Source organism: Corythoichthys intestinalis, chromosome 11 (genome assembly GCF_030265065.1).
Source record: "Corythoichthys intestinalis isolate RoL2023-P3 chromosome 11, ASM3026506v1, whole genome shotgun sequence".
In the NCBI taxonomy this organism is placed as follows: Eukaryota; Metazoa; Chordata; class Actinopteri; order Syngnathiformes; family Syngnathidae; genus Corythoichthys; species Corythoichthys intestinalis.
The window spans coordinates 8,802,664-8,821,228 of record NC_080405.1 but is presented as its reverse complement, the minus strand read 5'-3'; the positions used below and the strand labels follow the sequence as shown (position 1 = coordinate 8,821,228).

The 18,565-nt window shown below is 39.3% G+C and overlaps 1 protein-coding gene across 2 annotated transcripts; it reads right to left on the bottom strand.

Moving 5' to 3' along the window:
* Nucleotides 1-5,016: 5,016 nt before the first annotated feature.
* LOC130923567 (T-cell surface antigen CD2) lies at nucleotides 5,017-17,476 on the bottom strand. Of its 2 annotated transcripts, none has more exons than XR_009064729.1 (5): nucleotides 17,393-17,476; nucleotides 14,324-14,638; nucleotides 9,221-10,569; nucleotides 8,923-9,138; nucleotides 5,017-8,839 (listed from the first exon to the last, which is right to left on the bottom strand). XR_009064729.1 is itself a non-coding variant. In XM_057849316.1 (5 exons), the coding sequence occupies exons 1-5, from the start codon at nucleotides 17,436-17,438 to the stop codon at nucleotides 8,661-8,663; spliced, it is 984 nt and encodes a 327-aa protein (XP_057705299.1). In that variant the 5' UTR covers nucleotides 17,439-17,470; the 3' UTR covers nucleotides 5,055-8,660. The 2 variants fall into 2 exon arrangements, 1 of the variants encoding a protein (XP_057705299.1); XM_057849316.1 differs by having other exon boundaries at nucleotides 5,055-8,839; nucleotides 9,221-9,448; nucleotides 17,393-17,470.
* Nucleotides 17,477-18,565: the final 1,089 nt, after the last annotated feature.

The following is an 18,565-nucleotide window of genomic DNA, read 5'->3' as shown; positions in this document are numbered from 1 at the left end:
CAATTAACTTGATTTGCAGGCCCGAGCCCGAAAAAACCTGAAATGTTATCTTTTATTTGTAGGCGCGAGGCCAAAAAAACCCCTGAAATTTTACGTTTTATTCGTAGGCCCAAGCCCGAAACCCCCCCGAAATTTGATGTTTTATTTGTGAGGACTCGGGAGAAGGAGAATATGCAGGGATGCGATGCGTGGTCACGTTTTGTCTGATCACATTTGTGACGATGCCTGTGCATAATAATAACAAATTAAAGCTTGTCTTTTGTAACGAATTCTCCCACTTAAACAAGACTGTAAGATGCATATTCAATAAACATTTATATCTTTTGTATTTGTACGTCTGTTCTATCACTGGATTTGACATTTACCGTAAATTCCGGATTACAAGCCGCTACTTTTTTCACTCATTTTGAATCCTGCGGCGTATGCGATGATGCGGTCAATTTATCAATTTTTCTAACGACCGCCAGGAGCGCTCGAGCATAAAATGCAAGCATAAGACACGTGGAATATGTGTGTCGAGGAAGATGCTAGTTGGCACTCTTACCCGTATTTTAAGTTTGTGCTTTGTGCACGAAAAAAAAGTAGCAGACCCTCATCTTTGTGCATTCGTAGAATTAGCATAGCCTGGTACTCCAGACTCACCGCTGTTCCAGCTATTGAGCCTGGCCACTATTAAGCGGATAAAATTTTCAGAGCGGAGCAAGCCACAGTAAACAGACAGCGGAGTGGACCAATCAGCGACGGGCGGGACGAGGGAATTGCGCGCGGAAGTAAACATACGAGGAGAGCGGAGTTTATTCAACATGTTTGAAAAACACACGGAGAACAGTCTGGCCGTGCCAGGCAAGAATTAGCATACCCGCATCATGCTAGAAGAAATGGATATGATGTGCCGAGTTGAACTGAAGGCTTGGATGGCCAGCGGCGTCAGATCGTTTACAAAAGTGGTCGTATGCGAAGAGCAACTTTTGCAAAAGTCTGACAGCGTGGAGCAGCGTGAAAAAAAATCCACCATCACCAACGGGTTTCGAAAAGCCGGTCTGCTGCGTGATGAAGAGGACGACACGCTAAGGAGTGAGCTTGAGGAGTCAGCTAAGTGCCGTGTTGCTGGCGCTGTTTGGAAAGAAAAGTTAAGGTATTGTAACGATGACAAATAGTAACCCGTTAAGTTAGGTTGCAATTCTTTATTTTGGAAACTCGTCGAACAACACACGACTGCTGCCTCTAGCAGCCGACGCACACACACAGACACACCCGCAACAATAACGACAGCACGTCTCTTGCTCTTCCTCCCTTACCTGTAAGTCATGCGCTGTATCATAACCCGATTTGTTAAAATATGGTATTTAAACTTGGAAAACTGTGTATTTCTTTATAAATATTTCAGTTTAATATGTGGGCACACGCGGCTTATAGGCAGGAGAGGCTTATGTATGTACAAAATTCTTTTTCCCTTAAAAATGTACTGGGTGAGGCTTGTAATCCGGGGCGCTCAATGGTCCGGAATTTACGGTATTTTAATCTATTTGAGTTGGCAGAAAAAAACAAGTTTTCTCAATGTTTAAATAGTCTACATATTTTTTTGATTATTATAAATGCATTTACAAAACAAAATAACACTGGAAAAGTTTGTTGTATGAGAGCAAAGCGCCACATTCGTTCACATTAAGCAAAGCTGACACAGGTTTCTGTATAGCATCTTCAACAATGAATATGAAGCCTTTCCGTACCCTATTTCTATCGTGGTACATGTTTGCCCTTTCAATTCCCCCGTCTTTAGTTTGTTTTTTACTTCTTGTTGCTTCATATCAAAAAGGAAATACCAGGATCCCGACTCGCTGAGGGCGCCAGGGCGGGAGGGGAAGATTAAAAAGAGGGCAGGGCCACGGCATTGACGTGCGCAGGCTCTTTCAGCGCCTTCTCAGTTTCATCCAAATTATTTATTTTATAACAAGCATTCCTTAGTCTAACATCCATACATAGTTTTAGTATAAATATATGAATATATTTTTAAAAAGTTAGCAAGAGAAGTCCGGCCTGAACGAAAATAATTTGACATTTTGGGCCCGACTCAGCCCGAAATTAGGGTCGGATCGGGTTCGTGCTCAAGATCTAAGCTCTAATCCAGTCCATGGCTTCCAGTCCATTTAAGAATTGATTTTAAACTTTTACTGTTTGTTTTTAATTCTATTAATGGCCAGGCTCCATCTTATTTATCATAAATTTTAACTTTTTGTAACTCTGGCAGGAGTCTTCGCTCAAACGGCCAGCTTGTTTTAGATGTTCCGAGGTCAAAACTTAAACACTGGGGAGACCGATCCTTTGCGGTTGCTGCCCCCAGGCTGTGGAATAGCTTTCCCTTTGAAATCCGCACCACCACGGATGTCGGTCTTTTTTAGTCTCGGCTAAAAACGCACCTTTTTAGACTCGCCTTTCACACAGATTAGGATAGCCTGGTTTTATTTGCTTAAGGGTATTTTTAGTGTCTTTTGATTTTATCGGTTTTATTGTTTTACTTGTTGGACTTTTGTCGCGATGCGCCGTCTTTGTTTTCTTTTTTGTTTTATTTCTTAATTTCTTTTTTTTAATGTGATTGCATAATATTTTCCTGCCTTTTAATTATCTTGAGCCATGTTTTGTTGTAAAGCACTTTGAGGGCCTTTCGGGTTTTGTAAAGGGCTATATAAAAAAATTGGATTGATTAATCCTGACACCGAGTTTTTCTACTTGAGTGTGTCTAATTGCACTTAGTCAAGCGTGAATCTAATCAGAAATGTAATAGTACTGCAGACGAGTGGAAATGCCGCCCGGGAAACGCCCCAGGGCCACGGCCCTTCCCTAGCCAATCGGAGGGGGCGCAGCCTATCCCTCCTCCCGCAGCAAGTGGACCGTCGTCATCCCTTGGGCCTTCCGCGCTCCCATCAACCAGTCTTCAGGGATGGCATGAGGGGACACGCCACAATCCCCCACCTGCCCATCCGGCCCACTAGCCACTGCCGCAGCCCCCCAACCAGCACGACACACACGGAACCCCCAATGACCCATCAAGCCCAGGGCAGGATCCCACATCTGAAGCAGGCGACACCCAGCCAACCCATCGGCAGACAGTTTTTATTTTTGCAGCACTTGTATTGTCCAGTATGACCGAGACCGTGTCAAATGCTCCAGGCAGTATCAGCTACTCTGCTATGGTATGTTTTTTTGTTGCAATGACCAACTTAGTAGGCCACCTTGTATGATGCTAACAGTGCTTAATAGTTAATAGACGACTGTTTGCAATATTCATCACATTTCTGCAGAAAAAAATTCAAGTGGCTAATCAATGTGATTGGGGTCTAATACAGTGGTACCTCTACATATGAAGTTAATTCGTTCCAGGAGCTTGTTTGTAAGTCGAAATGGTCGTATATCGCGCAGGATTTTCCCATAAGAATACATTATAATTCCGTTAATTCGTTCCACAGCCTAAAAACCTACATTAAATCCTTAATAAATACTGCTGTTACTATTGCAAATAGCAATCACAAAGAGCAAAACAAATAAATTATGAATGAAAATCAGAATAACAACAATATAATATTAGCAATAATAATGACACCTGTAATAATGTAACGAATCGGGTTCTAATGTGGCAGACATTTTTTGCTGTACCTGAACGCACCGCGGGGCTGATGTGACAGTGAGCATGAGAGGGCTATTTTACTTTCTGTTTCGATCCTGGCGTCAACAGCAGCGGACACTAGGCGAGTGGATGGAATAAATGATTAGAAACCTGACGAAGCTGGCAATTTCTTTTGCGATGTTACCACAATAATAATTGTCACCTTAACTTATAAAGACTGGCAAACGGAGTAGGACCACCGGCCGAGATTGACATTGTAAGGCCCTATTGTCAACTCAGGTCATGGATGCACACACTATGCTCATATTTTGCCATCATTCTTCATTTCAATGCTAAGCGTCACCTTTTCTTTTTTTTGTCCACCTGCACTAACCTTTTTGGATCCAGTGTTGATTTCTCTCACAAGAAAATCAGCCGTGCATCTGTCTTCCAGCAAAACAAAGAAGCTGCGGCGCTGTGAAAAATCGTCGTATTTCCAGCATGTCGTTGGATGTGGAAACAAATGGTGAGTCAAATTTTACGTCGGATGTGGAAAAGATTGTGTGTCGAAGCGATTGTATGTCGACGTACCACTGTATTTTTACGTGACGTCTTCATTGATTTCCCTTCATGCTTTCCGTTGCCAACATTTTTGGACACAGTAAACACACTGGTCTTTCCTCGTCTCCCACCGTATTAAAGTGAAGCCAAACGCTTCATACGCTTTGTCATATTTTCTTGTCTTAGCTGAGAGAGACTGTATATCGTGCTCTTTGCTGTGTGTTCTTGTTAAATGCAAAAATACTGCACACACTCTGAAAATGAGAGCGCCACTGCCACCCACTGAGTGGATGTGCAATTACACATTATTCTAGTATGTATGTAGTATGTTTCTCGAGGTCACAGCCCCCCCCCAATGGGATCAGTTTGCACCCCCTGAGGGCTTGGATCAACGAATACAACTGAAAAAAAAAATTGACAACAGACGCCATAGTTGCATGATTTTGCCTTGAAGGGTGATGTACTTTTGAATTTTCCTATATTACTTTCATCTATGGTAAACAGAGATTGGGAAAATTAACAAAGTTGGCATGATCACACTACACACATGGAAAGGATTTGGACTGACGGGCAAAGAAAACGTCATTGTGCGTGTATATATGTTGGTCGGTAATTGAAATTAAAATGGATGGAGGAATAAAATCGTCTTAGTGGATGCTGTCAATGCATTACCAAATTTTTTTGCCATTGTGCTCATATGTTGAGAAAAGTAGTTCTATCCCTCCCGTCATGGTGATAGAAACTAATCTGGAACTCTTAACTCTGCTCACAAAAATAAAAATCTTTAACATACAAAATCTGTTAACATACCTCATAAAATATATTTATTGGTGCACCAACCTAACCCTAGTACAATTTGTAACCCTTATGTTTGAAGACTGTAGCATAGCTTACACTAGGTTGTGGACTGCATGTGCTCTAAGTTCATTAGATCATTGCAAATTAGTGTTGTTTTCGTCAACAATGACGATAATGAAAATATTTCTTTGACGAACAATTTTTTTCATGACGATGATGCGACCAGGATGACCTAAAAACGTGTCTGAAACATAATGAGACGAAAGTTTTCACCTGACATGACGAAAACGAGATACTCTTAAATACTAATAATCAGTATCAGTCCTGAAAACCCATATCAGTCAATCTCTATTAAGTACCAAGACGCAGTTTTGAATGCACACATTTATTAAACTAGCCGACTTATAACGTGAGAATAGAAGAAAATCTAAAAGGAAAGCAGAAGTACAGTGCGTGCATCATGGTGGAAACAATCGTTGCTTCTTAGTGTGACTTTTCTGAGAACGGAAGATGTTTTTTTAATCTTGTAACATGGAGATAAATATCAACACAAGTGAACGAAAGGCATTTTTATTTTTGGTTTATTATGGTTCTGACTCGTCAACTATTTTACACATGGTAATGTAATAAATACATTCATTTATGAAAAAGCCTTCCATTAAATAAGAAAAGTGAGTCACAATTTGTTTGTATGTAATAAATTGGCAGAGGTGAAGAAGCACTTGCAGTCGTAAGCCTTGGAAACACCAGAAATGCAATGTAATGCAAGCCAGAACACACTGTTGCTTGAAACAAATGTAGAGTAAAAACATTTCAAAAGAAAGTAAGAAAAGAATAATTCTACACTTGAGCACTACCCTTCTTATTGCAGTTTTGTTTTTGCGTTTAAACAAAGCAATAGTATGACACAAGATGTTTTTCTTTCCCTGATTTGCACAAAAATATCTCACACTAAAAGTGAATTGATTGCATATCAGGTAAATTCAGCACACAAAAAAAAAAAAAAAAAAAAAAAAAAACACAAACACACACACAAATGAAAAGGTTTTTGGGGAGTTATACCATACATCAAAAAGGAACTGGTAAGATTTTACCAAAAAGTCTGGGACCAGTCGTCCATGAAGATAAGCAGTACCGTACTCAGCATGGCTCTTGTAACACAAGACACTGTATAATAATATACACACTAATAATTAATTATCATGTAGTGCACAGAAGATTGTCCGTTTGTAACCACACAATGATGAAAATGATATGAACAAAATTGTGTTTCCATTCATATCAATGGGAAACATTACTCCAGTTTGCAAATGTTTTGGTTTTAGAACAGGGTCAGCAATTTAATACGAAACAAAATTAAAGACGCCATGACTTTAACGAGATATTTTCGCGTACTTTACTTGTTTCGATCCAAAAACTCCATGTAGCATGTATCACTGAGTGTCAAGACACAGCTGTGAATGGCCACAGCTGGATTTTGGGGGGATTTTATGGGTGAAACATGGTAATATAACAAGAGTCGCGATGCAGAAATAGCAGACATCAAGGAGTGTTCGAGATTTTCTTTTTCATATATTTACCAATTTAAATGTTTGGTTTTTTTTTCAATTTTTCTTTGGACCGATTATTGATCATCTAACATATCAGACAAAATTCGACAGTAACAAAAAATATAAGCGATATATGCGATAGTTATGAGGTAGATATCCGTGACTTTTTTACAGACGCCTTTTTTTTTTACTGTAACGAAATTTGTTTAAAAGTTTAAAATATGCGAGTGAATAATTTTTTTTTAAGTCGTTTATTGTTTTTTTAGCGAAATATTAGACATCAATTAATGATTCTAAGCTAAAAATGACAGACATTTTGAATAATTAATATAATTAATTACCTTCGTTTTATGGTTGGCTAGAAACAAAAGCGTTTGCGCGACGTCTGTTAACGGGGGTTTCCAGGGTAAAACAGACCAGTTAAAAATAGTTCGGGGGTTAATGCACCATGAATCTGCTATGGCAGCATATAGACATTTTGTTCTATCAAACACAACAGTTCTTTTGGCTTAAAATAAAGCAGTTTATTTTAAAGAGGGGTGCAAGAACAGAAACTGCTTTTTCAGTCTTAGCCGTGTTTTCCGCCATATACAATGAAAAACATTTCATTAAAAGTTAAAATAGTGCGTGTGCATTTTTTTTGAGTGTGGTTAGCACGTCCACCTCACAGTTCTGGGTTTGTGGGTTCAATCTAACCTCAGACATTCTGATGAGAGCGGAAGTAACATACCAAAACATGTTTGGTAAATGAACAACCTAAAAAAAAAATCTTTGTCTGAGATAAAAGATCTCATCACATTAACCTAAAGAGAAGACAAAATAAATTCAATACAAAGTTTTGTATGTAGTTTTTTAATGTCTGGGTAATCGAATTACGTTACATGTAAATAATTCTTGTGTGTAAACTTTACACAAATTGAATTCATATGTTTTAAGAGGAGATGTTACATATTTGGCATGTAAAATGTTCGGATAGGAATTGCTTAACTTGTTCAAGTGGTTTATTAAGTCTCACTTAAATCAATTTTATTTAACTAAAAAACATAATAGTTACTTAAAGCAGTTGTGTGTAACAACTTGAAATAAGATTCTTGCATAGATACTACGTTTCATTTTTTTTGAGTGTAGGGCACATTAGACTAGACTTCCTTCTCCCCTAACATACCTAAAATAAATAGCACACCATAGTTTAATGAAAAGAAGCAGAATAGTTACACAACGCCCTTTTATCACAGAAGCCCAATGTGTGCGTCACGAGCAAGATTGACGCACCAACTCTTGCAATCAGTTATCCCGGCCACTCCAAGGACAAAAAGCAGGGCACTCTGTCCTAAAACAAGTAGCGTCTCGCCCAGCCCGGATAACAAGTTGATAGCGGGCGCTTGGGACGTCAAGACCGGCGTCGGTCGCTGTGGCAACCACGTCCCAGCCACGAAGGAGGACGCACGAACCTAACCGCCCAAAACCGGCCATAGAGGGATGACCCCAAAACAACACCCAGCCACACTTTCGGCCCAGCCCACTCCACCGCAGCCTTCAAAAACACTGGACACTGAGATAACAGTTCGCTGCTCGGAAACATTTTCTATGTAGCCTTGTTTTGGATCCAGAATTGTCCCTCCGTCGTCTGTTTTTGCCTTGTTTTTTGACCATTGTCGATGATTAAATTGTCAACATGTTTTCGGTGAGCCTTCTTCAAACTTTTGGAACATGGAGTCAGTACAAAGGGTTAACACAAGATGTGAACGCGCGGAATATCAGCCCTCCTGGTTGACTCGCGAAGGCGGCGTCAGCAGAGCGGCACTTCGTTCGGCCGTCGCCGTTTCCGCGGCTTGCCGTGGGGGGCCGAATTCCTTCACAAGGAACGGAAATTCAACTTGAACTCAGAGTTAACAATTTGGTTAGAAGATTGTTCAATTAGTTCTTCTCGCTGCTAATCATAAGACTAATTGGTGGAAATGAACATATACGTCAATCAGTAATATCAGCTTTTCTCAAATACCCTTTTTATTAAATACTCCATAAATAATGAAGGGTTCAGGAGGCCCATGCGATATTTCATAGTTTGTATGTTTTCCTTTTTTATTTAGGGGTGGGGGATATAACTAACTCCATGTACTCTTGTAATCTTATAAAACCTTTCTAAAAAATCACCTATTTCTACGGACTTGGGCATAAAGACGTGGATCCTCTTTGACTGCAACACTCCGACGAGCTCGCTCGGAAAACTTCACTTGGCCGTACTCTATCTCCAAATCTTTTTTGACTTGGATTGACCTCCTCGGCTGATTAACGATCCTGACGTCGGCGTACGTCAATTCCTGTTCATCTACGATCGAATACAGAAAACCAACAATGAATAAAAACTGTATCAGAAAAATGTGCATTCGAAACACGGAATAAAATCCATACCATTGGTCCCACTTTGTTTTTTCTTCTGTATGTAGGCAACTGCTAATACAAGTATTAAAACCAAGAGCAGTGCTGAGAGAATGCCGCCCATTATAGGCAAATAATCTATAATTTGAGGAGGATCGTATTCCAGAATGGGTTTATCACAAAGGATTTTAATGGTGTTGGGAAACCAGTCAGATATGAGTGTTCCATTTTGGCTGCATTTAATGAAGACTGCAAAGAATTAAAAAAAAACATTAACAATCAGCATATCATATTTACCATCGTCATTGTACTCAGAACTGTTCTTACTCACCACAAGATACACGAACTTCATTCTTTTTTTCACTGACGTTGTTTTTAACATGGCAAACTAGCTGTCCTGTTTTGTCTCGATTCAGAGTGATGTTGCTTGCTTGAAACGGCAATTGTTTACCGTTTAAGCTCCAGCTGTATTGAAGATTGTCCCCTTTTGAGGTGCAAGATACCAACATCTCTCCGCCATCCACACACTTGGGGACCACCCGGACATCGGTGACAGGTGCTGAGAGAAACGTGCGACCAAAACTCTTAATGTCAACATAAAGCACAGCTGTCAAACCTGACGTCCAGTGGCCAAATCTGACAGGCGACACTATAATATGATTACCGTATTTTCCGCACTATAAGGCGCATCGGAGTAAAAGGCGCACCTTCAATTAATGGCCTATTTTAAAACTGCCTTCGTATATACACTGCTGGCCAAAAGTATTGGCACCCCTAATACTTGGTAGCACAACCTTTAGACAAAATATAAACAACCATTTCCGGTATCCATCAATGGGATTTTTACAATGCTCTGCTGGAATTTTAGACCATTGTTCTTTGGCCAACTGCTCCAGGTCTCTGAGATTTGAAGGGTGCCTTCTCCAAACTGCCATTTTCAGATCTCTCCACAGGTGTTCTGTGGGATTCAGGTCAGGACTCATTGCTGGCCACTTTAGAAGTTTCCAGTGCTTTTTCTCAAACATTTTCTAGTGCTTTTTGAAGGGTGTTTTGAGTCATTGTCCCGCAGGAAAAACCATGATCTCTGAGGGAGACCCAGCTTTCTCACACTGGGCCCTAGATTATGGTGCAAAATTTGTTGTTAGTCTTCAGACTTCATAATGCCATGCACACGGTCAAGCAGTCCAGTGCCAGAGGTAGCAAAGCAACCCCAAAACATCAGGGAACCTCCGCCATGTTTGACTGTGGGGACCGTGATCTTTTCTTTGAAAGCATCGTTTTGTTTTGTTTTTGTAAACTCTATGTTGATGCCTTTTCCCAAAAAAAGCTCTGTTTTTGTCTCATCTGACCAGAGAACATTCTTCCAAAACGTTTTTGGCTTTCTCAGGAACGTTTTGGCAAACTTCAGCCTGGCTTTTTTTTATATCTCTGGGTCAGAAGTGGGGTCTTCCTGGGCATCCTACCATAGAGTCCCTTTTCATTCAGACGTCGACGGATAGTACGGGTTGACACTGTTGTACCCTCAGACTGCAGGACATCTTGAAAATGTTTGGAAGTTAGTTGAGGTTCTTTATCCACCATCCGCAAATCTTTCGTTGAAATCTCTCATCAATTTTTCTTTTCCGTCCACGTCTAGGGAGGTTAGCCACAGTGCCATGGGCTTTTCACTTATTGATGACACTGCACACAGTAGACAAAGGAACATTCAGGTCTTTGGAGATGGACTTGTAGCCTTTAGACTGCCCATGCTTCCTCATAATTTTGCCTCTCAAGTCTTCAGACAGTCATTTGGTCTATCTTTTCCCCATGGTCAATGTGGTACGCACAAGAACGGAGGTTGAATCAACTTTAATCCATTTTAACTGGCTGCACGTGTGATTTAGTTATTGCCACCACCATATTGGATTTAATGACACAAATTACAGATGCATCACATGATTTTTTTGGAGGGTGCCAATACTTTTGTCCGGCCCATTTTTGGTATTTTGTGTAAAATGATAATGATTTAATTTTTTTTTCCCATTCTCTTTTGTGTTTTTTCATTGCAAGGAAAATAAATGAAGATATTACTACCAAAGCATTTGTAATTGCAGTCATTTTTGGGAGAAAATGTGCATTATCTAACAGAACTGCAGGGGTGCCAATACTTTTGGCCAGCAGTATAATGCGCACCGCATTATAAGGCGCAGTACTAGTAGTGGCTGGAAATGCGTTACGCACCCACTAGATGGAGCTGCTCTAAAGAAAATGTCATGTAATGATTAACCAATATCAACGCATCGGATTATCAGGCCCACTGTCGTTTTTTGAGAAAATTGGAGGCTTTTAGGTGCGCCTTAGATTGTGGAAAATACGATATATGTGTGTACTTCTTTTCTTTATAAGTTCTGGATAAAAACTTAAAATTGTCTTGACTTTTATTCTTACTGAGATGTTGCATGATAGCACACTTCTGAAGTCCAGCATTTGAATCTAGGCTATGGCTATCTTGTGCGTAGTTTGCATGTTCTCCTGTGATTGAGTGGCTTTTGTCCAGTACTCCAGCTTCATCTCATAATCAGTGTTGTTAATCTTCTTTAAAAAAGTCATTAGTTACAGTTATAAATTACGTCTCCCAAAAAGTAACTGAGTTAGTAATCAGTTACCTTATTGTGAGAGTCATTAGTTACTTAGCCCATTATGAAACACTTTGTAGGATTCTAGTTCATTTCATTCATTTTTGTTGTCTGTTTTATTGCTTTACTGTTATAGACAACATTTTACCTGCTAGGTCAATTTTTAAATTCCGATATATACAGAAGTCAGTTATATACTGTACAATGACATTTTTCGGCCAATGGGGGGAGCACTGCCCCTCCTGCCTTCCCTCAATCTCTGCATATGCATAAAGGTATATTGTAGTAAAAGTATATCAATTTATTTCTGAAACCTCATCCAACACTCAAGTAAACATGTTTTTGTTTAATGTTTGAACAACGTTTGGTTTTCATAATAACTGTTATAGTTACTTACAATGTTACTCATTACTTGAGTATTCTTTTCACCAACGACAGCCCCAAAGCATCACTGCTCTAGAGGAGATCTGCATGAAGTAATGGGCTAGTGTTGTATCGGTCGCGAACGATTCGTTCTTTTTGAACGAATTGTTTGGGTGAACGAGACCGAACTAATCACCATCTGCACTGATTTGTTCTATGAAGTTGGGGCTTGTTTAGCTGAGTGGGAGGGCGTTGAGCAAGCGGCAGCGTCTACTGACATCGCACACGACCAATCAGACGCCACCCTCATCGCGGGCAGGGGAGGGAGCGGAAACAGAATCAGGGCGTCTGTCTCTTACTTCCACGTGTGGCCGATAAGCAGCCAGCGTGCAGGCAGGGGGGCAAGACTGAATTATGTCACTTCCCGTTCAGTGACTCGGTCCTCCGGTTCCTGACCTAGCTTGCTGCTAACTTGATGTTCCAGTAATGCGGTGAACGAGTCAAAAAATGGAAGGAAATGACTTTGTCACATATTTGTTAATGTGGAGCCTATCATATGCTGCTCAAACAGACAAAAACACCACACAAACCGAGCGAGCATGGTTTAGTGTACTACTTTTCTCAACAGACTCGGGACTACCTATGACGACATGCTATCAAGTTTACAGTAGTTTAAAACACGGGTAGCTACGAGGCAAGCAAAAGCTGAGCTGCGGTCGTGTGACGGCAGTGAAGGGGGCAGAGAACTGTCACTATATGGAGGCTTCATGGCAGCGATATTTACCTCATATGTGCACAGAAAAAAAGAGCATTTAGTATGACCACCATAATACTGATTTGCAATGAAACTGTATATACATGTCATTTCTTTCCGAGAGTTTCATTTTTTTTTTTTTTCGTGTCAGAGCGTGGCGGGAGTTGGTTGGTTTGACAAATTATGTCCATCCGTCCATCATGTGCTACTCATGCATCCAAAAACAACGCACGCGGACACGGGAGATGTCGCAATATGCCTACATTTTTCTTAACAGACTAATGAGAGTAGAAAGGCGACATCGTAAAGAGCAAACAATTATTTCTCCTCAGCATTTGGAGATCTGAGATGAGAGGACGACAAGGGAGCTGACCGGGTTATTTTATTTGTTAATACCAGTGCAAAAATTCAATACGATCATCTTAATACTGATTTGCAATTAAACTGTTAAATATCAAAATGTAGTATTGTTTTCATTTCAGAGCAGCACATTTGACAACTAGCTATTTACACTTTAGTTTTAACAATAGTGACCAAAAAAAATAGTGATGAGAATAAAAACAAAAATACAACAGAGCGAGAGGTAAATATGATGTGTTGGTCGTTCCATATTTAGAAATTAAACTTTCGATTTATTTTTATTTTCGTGACAGCAAGCATGCTGCGTTGGCTGGTAGCAGCAGCATTGTATATGTAATCAAGATCATGCTAAAGAAGGTCTGTGCGCCCCCGACCCCAAACCCCCACTTCCCCCACAAAAGGAAAATGTTTAACCGTGTCCTAAATCGAAATGCAAGCACGAGCCATGACTTTGATCCCAAAGAAATAGGACAGACGACGCGGAAGTTCTCCCTCGCTTTTGCAGCAGCGGGAGGGAGACGAGGCTTTGAAAGCAGAATGATATTGCCTGTCACTCATTTCTGAAACTACGACGAGCGACCAATGAGGAGCCTGTGTGCAAGAGAAAGGGAGGGACCAAGGAATGTCACTTCCCGTTCAGTTATACTGCGAAGCGGTCTTTGGTGATTCGTTCGGCAACGTCACTTCCCGTTCACTAACTGAACGATTCATTTGGGCGGGGAGGGAGATGAGGGGGGCGAACGATTCGTTGAATGATTTGTTTGAATGAGTCTTTTTACTGAACGAACTGAAATGGATTCGTTTCCTCAAGTGAACGACAGATCCCATCACTAGAATGGGCCAAAATACCAACAACAGTGTGTGAAAAGCTTGTGAAGAGTTACAGAAAACATTTGACCTCCGTTATTGCCAACAAAGGGTACATAACTAAGTATTGAGATGAACTTTTGGTATTGACCAAATACTTATTTTCCACCATGATTTGCAAATAAATTCTTTAAAAATCAAACAATGTGATTTTCTGCTTTTTTTCCCCACATTCTGTCTCTCATGGTTGAGGTTTAACCATGTTGACAATTACAGGCCTCTCTAATATTTTCAAGTGGGAGAACTTGCACAATTAGTGGTTGACTAAATACTTATTTGCCCCACTGTATGTATTTTGGATGTACTGTAAGTAGACAAAGGAGGAGCCGGAGAAAACCGACACAAGCATGAGGAGAACATGCAACCAGCATCCGAGAGGGCCGAAGTATCGTATTCCCTGTTCTGGTGTACCTGTTTGGACATGTGATACAGATAAAAGCAAAAAGATGGAAAAAGTTTTCAGATATTAATTTACCTTGAATGATGAGCTCCATTGTCAGGTTCTTTGGTTGCTGCCCTTGGTCGTCAAACATTGTAACAGTATAGCTCCCACTATCATTCCTATACAGGTTTATTATCTTCATTGTCCCCTTGCTTGACTCGAAGTTTACTTTTGAGGGTGATAAAATGTTTCGCGGACTACCATTCCTCCATTTATAAATATTTGTTTTTCCTTTATTCCAATTAAAATTTGGGGGGGTTATGTCCATCAATTTAATTTCTATTTCTCCATCCAGTTGTCCATAACACTCAGCACCTTCTTTTCTGCCATCACAAGGCTCACTCACTCCTAGAAAGTAATAATTAATAGAAATTAAACAAACAAAAACATTTAAATCACATGTTAAGAGCTCCTTTCCGAAACTAGATGAAAGGTAAAATTTATAAGATCATTGATTTTACTATTATTCATTGTATGGACAATATTAATTTTTATTTTCAGAGGAAGAAAAATTGCAAGCCTTGTTCAGTCATGTAATGTGATGTACCATCATTTTCGGACTATAAAGCACACCTGACTATAAGCCGCCACCCACCAAATTTGACACAAAAATGGCATTTGTTCATCGACAAGCCGCACCGGACTATTCGCTGCAGCTGTTCCCACTGCATTATAAGATATTTACACCGAAGGATATTAACCAGTAACACTTTATTTGACAACCGCATCATAAGACAGTTTCAGGTCATAATCATGACGTTCTTATGATGCTGCTGTCAAATAAAGTGTTACCTATTTACCAAGGGTATAGGTTTGGTCTCAACATTGGTAGAAACGATGTAACAGCATAACTTGATTGTACACTTTTTGCTGGGGACGAGACACTATTATGATCAAAAGATTATTGAACGGGGGTCAGGGCTGCATTTCTCACGAATATGGATCTAATTAATTTTCAAAATTTCCAGAATAAATGTCTGGATTTTATTAGCAAATTTATATTGCAATATTTGCATATAACTTAAACTTTATGAACATACACAACAAATCCAAACTTAATTACCTATTTACTTAATAACCTATTAACTATCCAGGAATGCAAAAAAAAAAAAAAATGTTTGTCTTAAGACCATTCAACATTGTCTAAATAAAGAAATTATATATAGCTAAAAAAATCTCTTCGTCAGGGAATAACAAAAATAAATAAAAATAGAGCCTTCCTTCAGGTAAAACACCACTGCTTTTGTCAACAAGCACAGCCAAACTTACCAAAGAATGAACACTCCTTTGGGCTGCTTTAAGACCACATAAATAAAATAAAAATGACAATTGGGAAGAAGGGGGTAAACCTCGTTTCACTACATTTCCCACAGTTTAATTATTGTTAAAAGTAGGGCTGTCAAATTTATCGCGTTTAAGGGCAGTAATTAATTTTTTTAAATTAATCACGTTAAAATATTTAACGCATGCGCGGAATATCCCACTCATGCATTGCCGCAAACAGACTACAATGGTGCCGTTTTATGTATATTGAGAGCTAAGAGGCAGAGACAAGCGAGTGGAGTGGACACAGGCATTCATTGGGGCCGCGCTATTAATTGGCAAAAGCTTTGGCATCTCTTCCAGAACAAGTATATCTATTGTGGCGAGCGACGTGGGGAAGGATAACAGGACATTATCTTTTTTTAACACCCTGTATTGAACACAGCGCAGAGAAGATATACCATTTGCAGCCACCACTGACAGTCATGGTTGCTCAACTCCTCATCATGCATTTGGGCAGAACAGTTAAGTTGCTACAGTATCCATTAGTGAAAGCACAACAAAAATAATATTCCTATCTCTCAAAAAAACAATGTTCACAAAAAGAAAAGCGCTCAATGCAAAGAGTACTGGCATTGCCAATCAAAATAGCTATGCAAAATACTACTCAGATTTTGGTCAAACTCTATTCAAACATTTCGTTTAGCTAAGCAAATACACTAGATGGCAATATTTAGTCACAATTACAAACTTACATTTATCTTTTAAGAATTACAAGTCTTTCTATCCATGGATCCATTTCACAGAAAGAATGTTAATAATGGTAATGACATCTTGTGGATTTATTGTTATAATAAACAAATACAGTACTTATGTACAGAATGTTGAATGTATAAATCTGTCTTGCCTTATCTTTCCATTTCAACAATAATTTACAGAAAAATAGGGCATATTTAAGAGATGGTTTGAATTGCGATTAATTAATTTTTAAGCTGTGATTAACTCGATTAAAAATTTTAATTGTTTGTTTGACAGCCCTAGGTAAAATTAGAAAACACATATAGGAGGACACTTCTCTCCAAACAGCTTCCTACTCGAGTTTTGCAGGTTAGAAAATTCACTTTAATGTTATGCTGCCTATGATGCACGTCGGATTTTCAAGAGCAAAATTTGTGGTATGTTCCCCACCTCCACAACATTGACATCTATTTATATTACTTGCAGTGGCTGCTCGTGCTTCTGGCCGAAAAAAAAAAAAAGGTCTGATATTCCTCCTCTTCGAAGGGGGCCTAGGAGGCGGCATGTTGTTGACATGTTGTAAAACATCAGCGAAACGTGCGTTTGAGGGGGGGGAAATTGGACTGGCACATTCAGCAAGTTAAAAGGGGTAAATTATAAAATGCAAATAAGGTTGCTTGAAAGTGGGTGGGGACAATTTGAGCATTCTAAAAATTTGGTAGTGTTATGTCCCTACCTTCCCTATGCAAACCTACGCCCTTGCTATTGACCCAAATGAATGAACAAATAAACTGCGCTGGACTATAAGCCGCTTATAGTCCGAAAACTACGGTAAATAATTTCTATATGGTTGTCACAATTATGTCAAAGTGCTGTATAGTACGTATAGTGCTTTGGGAAAGACTTCTGAATGTATCAAGCTGAACAGAAAGAGGTGTTACATTTTCTCTGCTTAAAAACATGTTATCACACATCTAAAATAAGTAAACAAAGATTGGAGATTTTAGAAGATAGATCAAAAGAACAGCTACACTTGAATTCAATCATATGAAATAATTACAGTAGCTTATAAATATTTTCTGAAAGAGTGAAACGGCTGACCTTGAGAAACAATGAGGAGCAATACCAGTCCAGCTGTAGATTTCATATTGCAGACGACCCACTCAACCGCCTCGAAAAGGAATGCGAGAAAGAGTGTTGAGTAGTTTTTATATTTGTTCTATTCATTCTGATGACAGAGAGGAAAAGGGAAGTTCTACTTCTTCTTTTTCAACATAGAAGGCCTTCAGATCAATATCCCTCCAGCTGAAAAGAACTAAACATCAGGTAAGCAAAAACTTCCATTTAGCTGAAACTGCAAAGACCACAGAGACTGCACTGCCCCTTCTGCAGAGCCCCCATGAGGGCGACCCCACTCACCCTCTTCTCCGACTTTTCAGGACGAGCGGGTGGTACATTCAGACGTGAACGTATTACCCCCGTGCTATGGTCAATCCACTGGCTTCCAGTTTATTTTAGAATCGATTTTAAACTATTTACTTTTTTCCCCCTAAATTTCAATGGCGGGGCTCCTTCCTGCTTGTTGGACTAGAGTAGCCTGGTTTTTAGGGTTTTAATGTGTATGGATTTTATTTGTATTATTTAATTTTATTTGTCATAATAACTTTTAGCACGATGCATTGTTATTTTTTCTCAATTTTATTGTATAATAATTTCCGGCCTTTTATAAATCATGTACTATATTTTGCTTTGTTGTAAACACTTTGAGGACCTCTCAAGTTTTTGTAAAGGGCTATAAAAATAAATTTGATTTGATATGATTTCAGAATCGCTTGCATTTCCCTTCGAGACAAATTGTCAAGCGTGGGCCGTACACTTCATGGTACTTTGAATCTCAATATGCCAGGGTCACGAAGCGAAACATCAAGATACGATATCAAAAAACGTTAAAACTAAAAACTATGTAAGTAAAATTTTTGTTTCAGTTGCAAATAAGGAAACCCGAGGTATATCAGTCATGTCACATTTTTGTGGATTTAGGGCTGTGAAAGTAAATTATTATATCTAAAGCAAGTGGAATACTTTCCGGAAAAAAGAAAAAAACAGTTATGAGCCAAAGACTGTGGGAAAGCTAATACGTATTTCTAAATAAAAATGAATAACAAAATTGTGCATTTTGCTCATATACTGTAGTAACACAAGCACATTCATATGATTTTCTTAAACAAATAGCCAGCCATAGAATTCCTAATACTGTTCCCTTCTCGGGCTTCA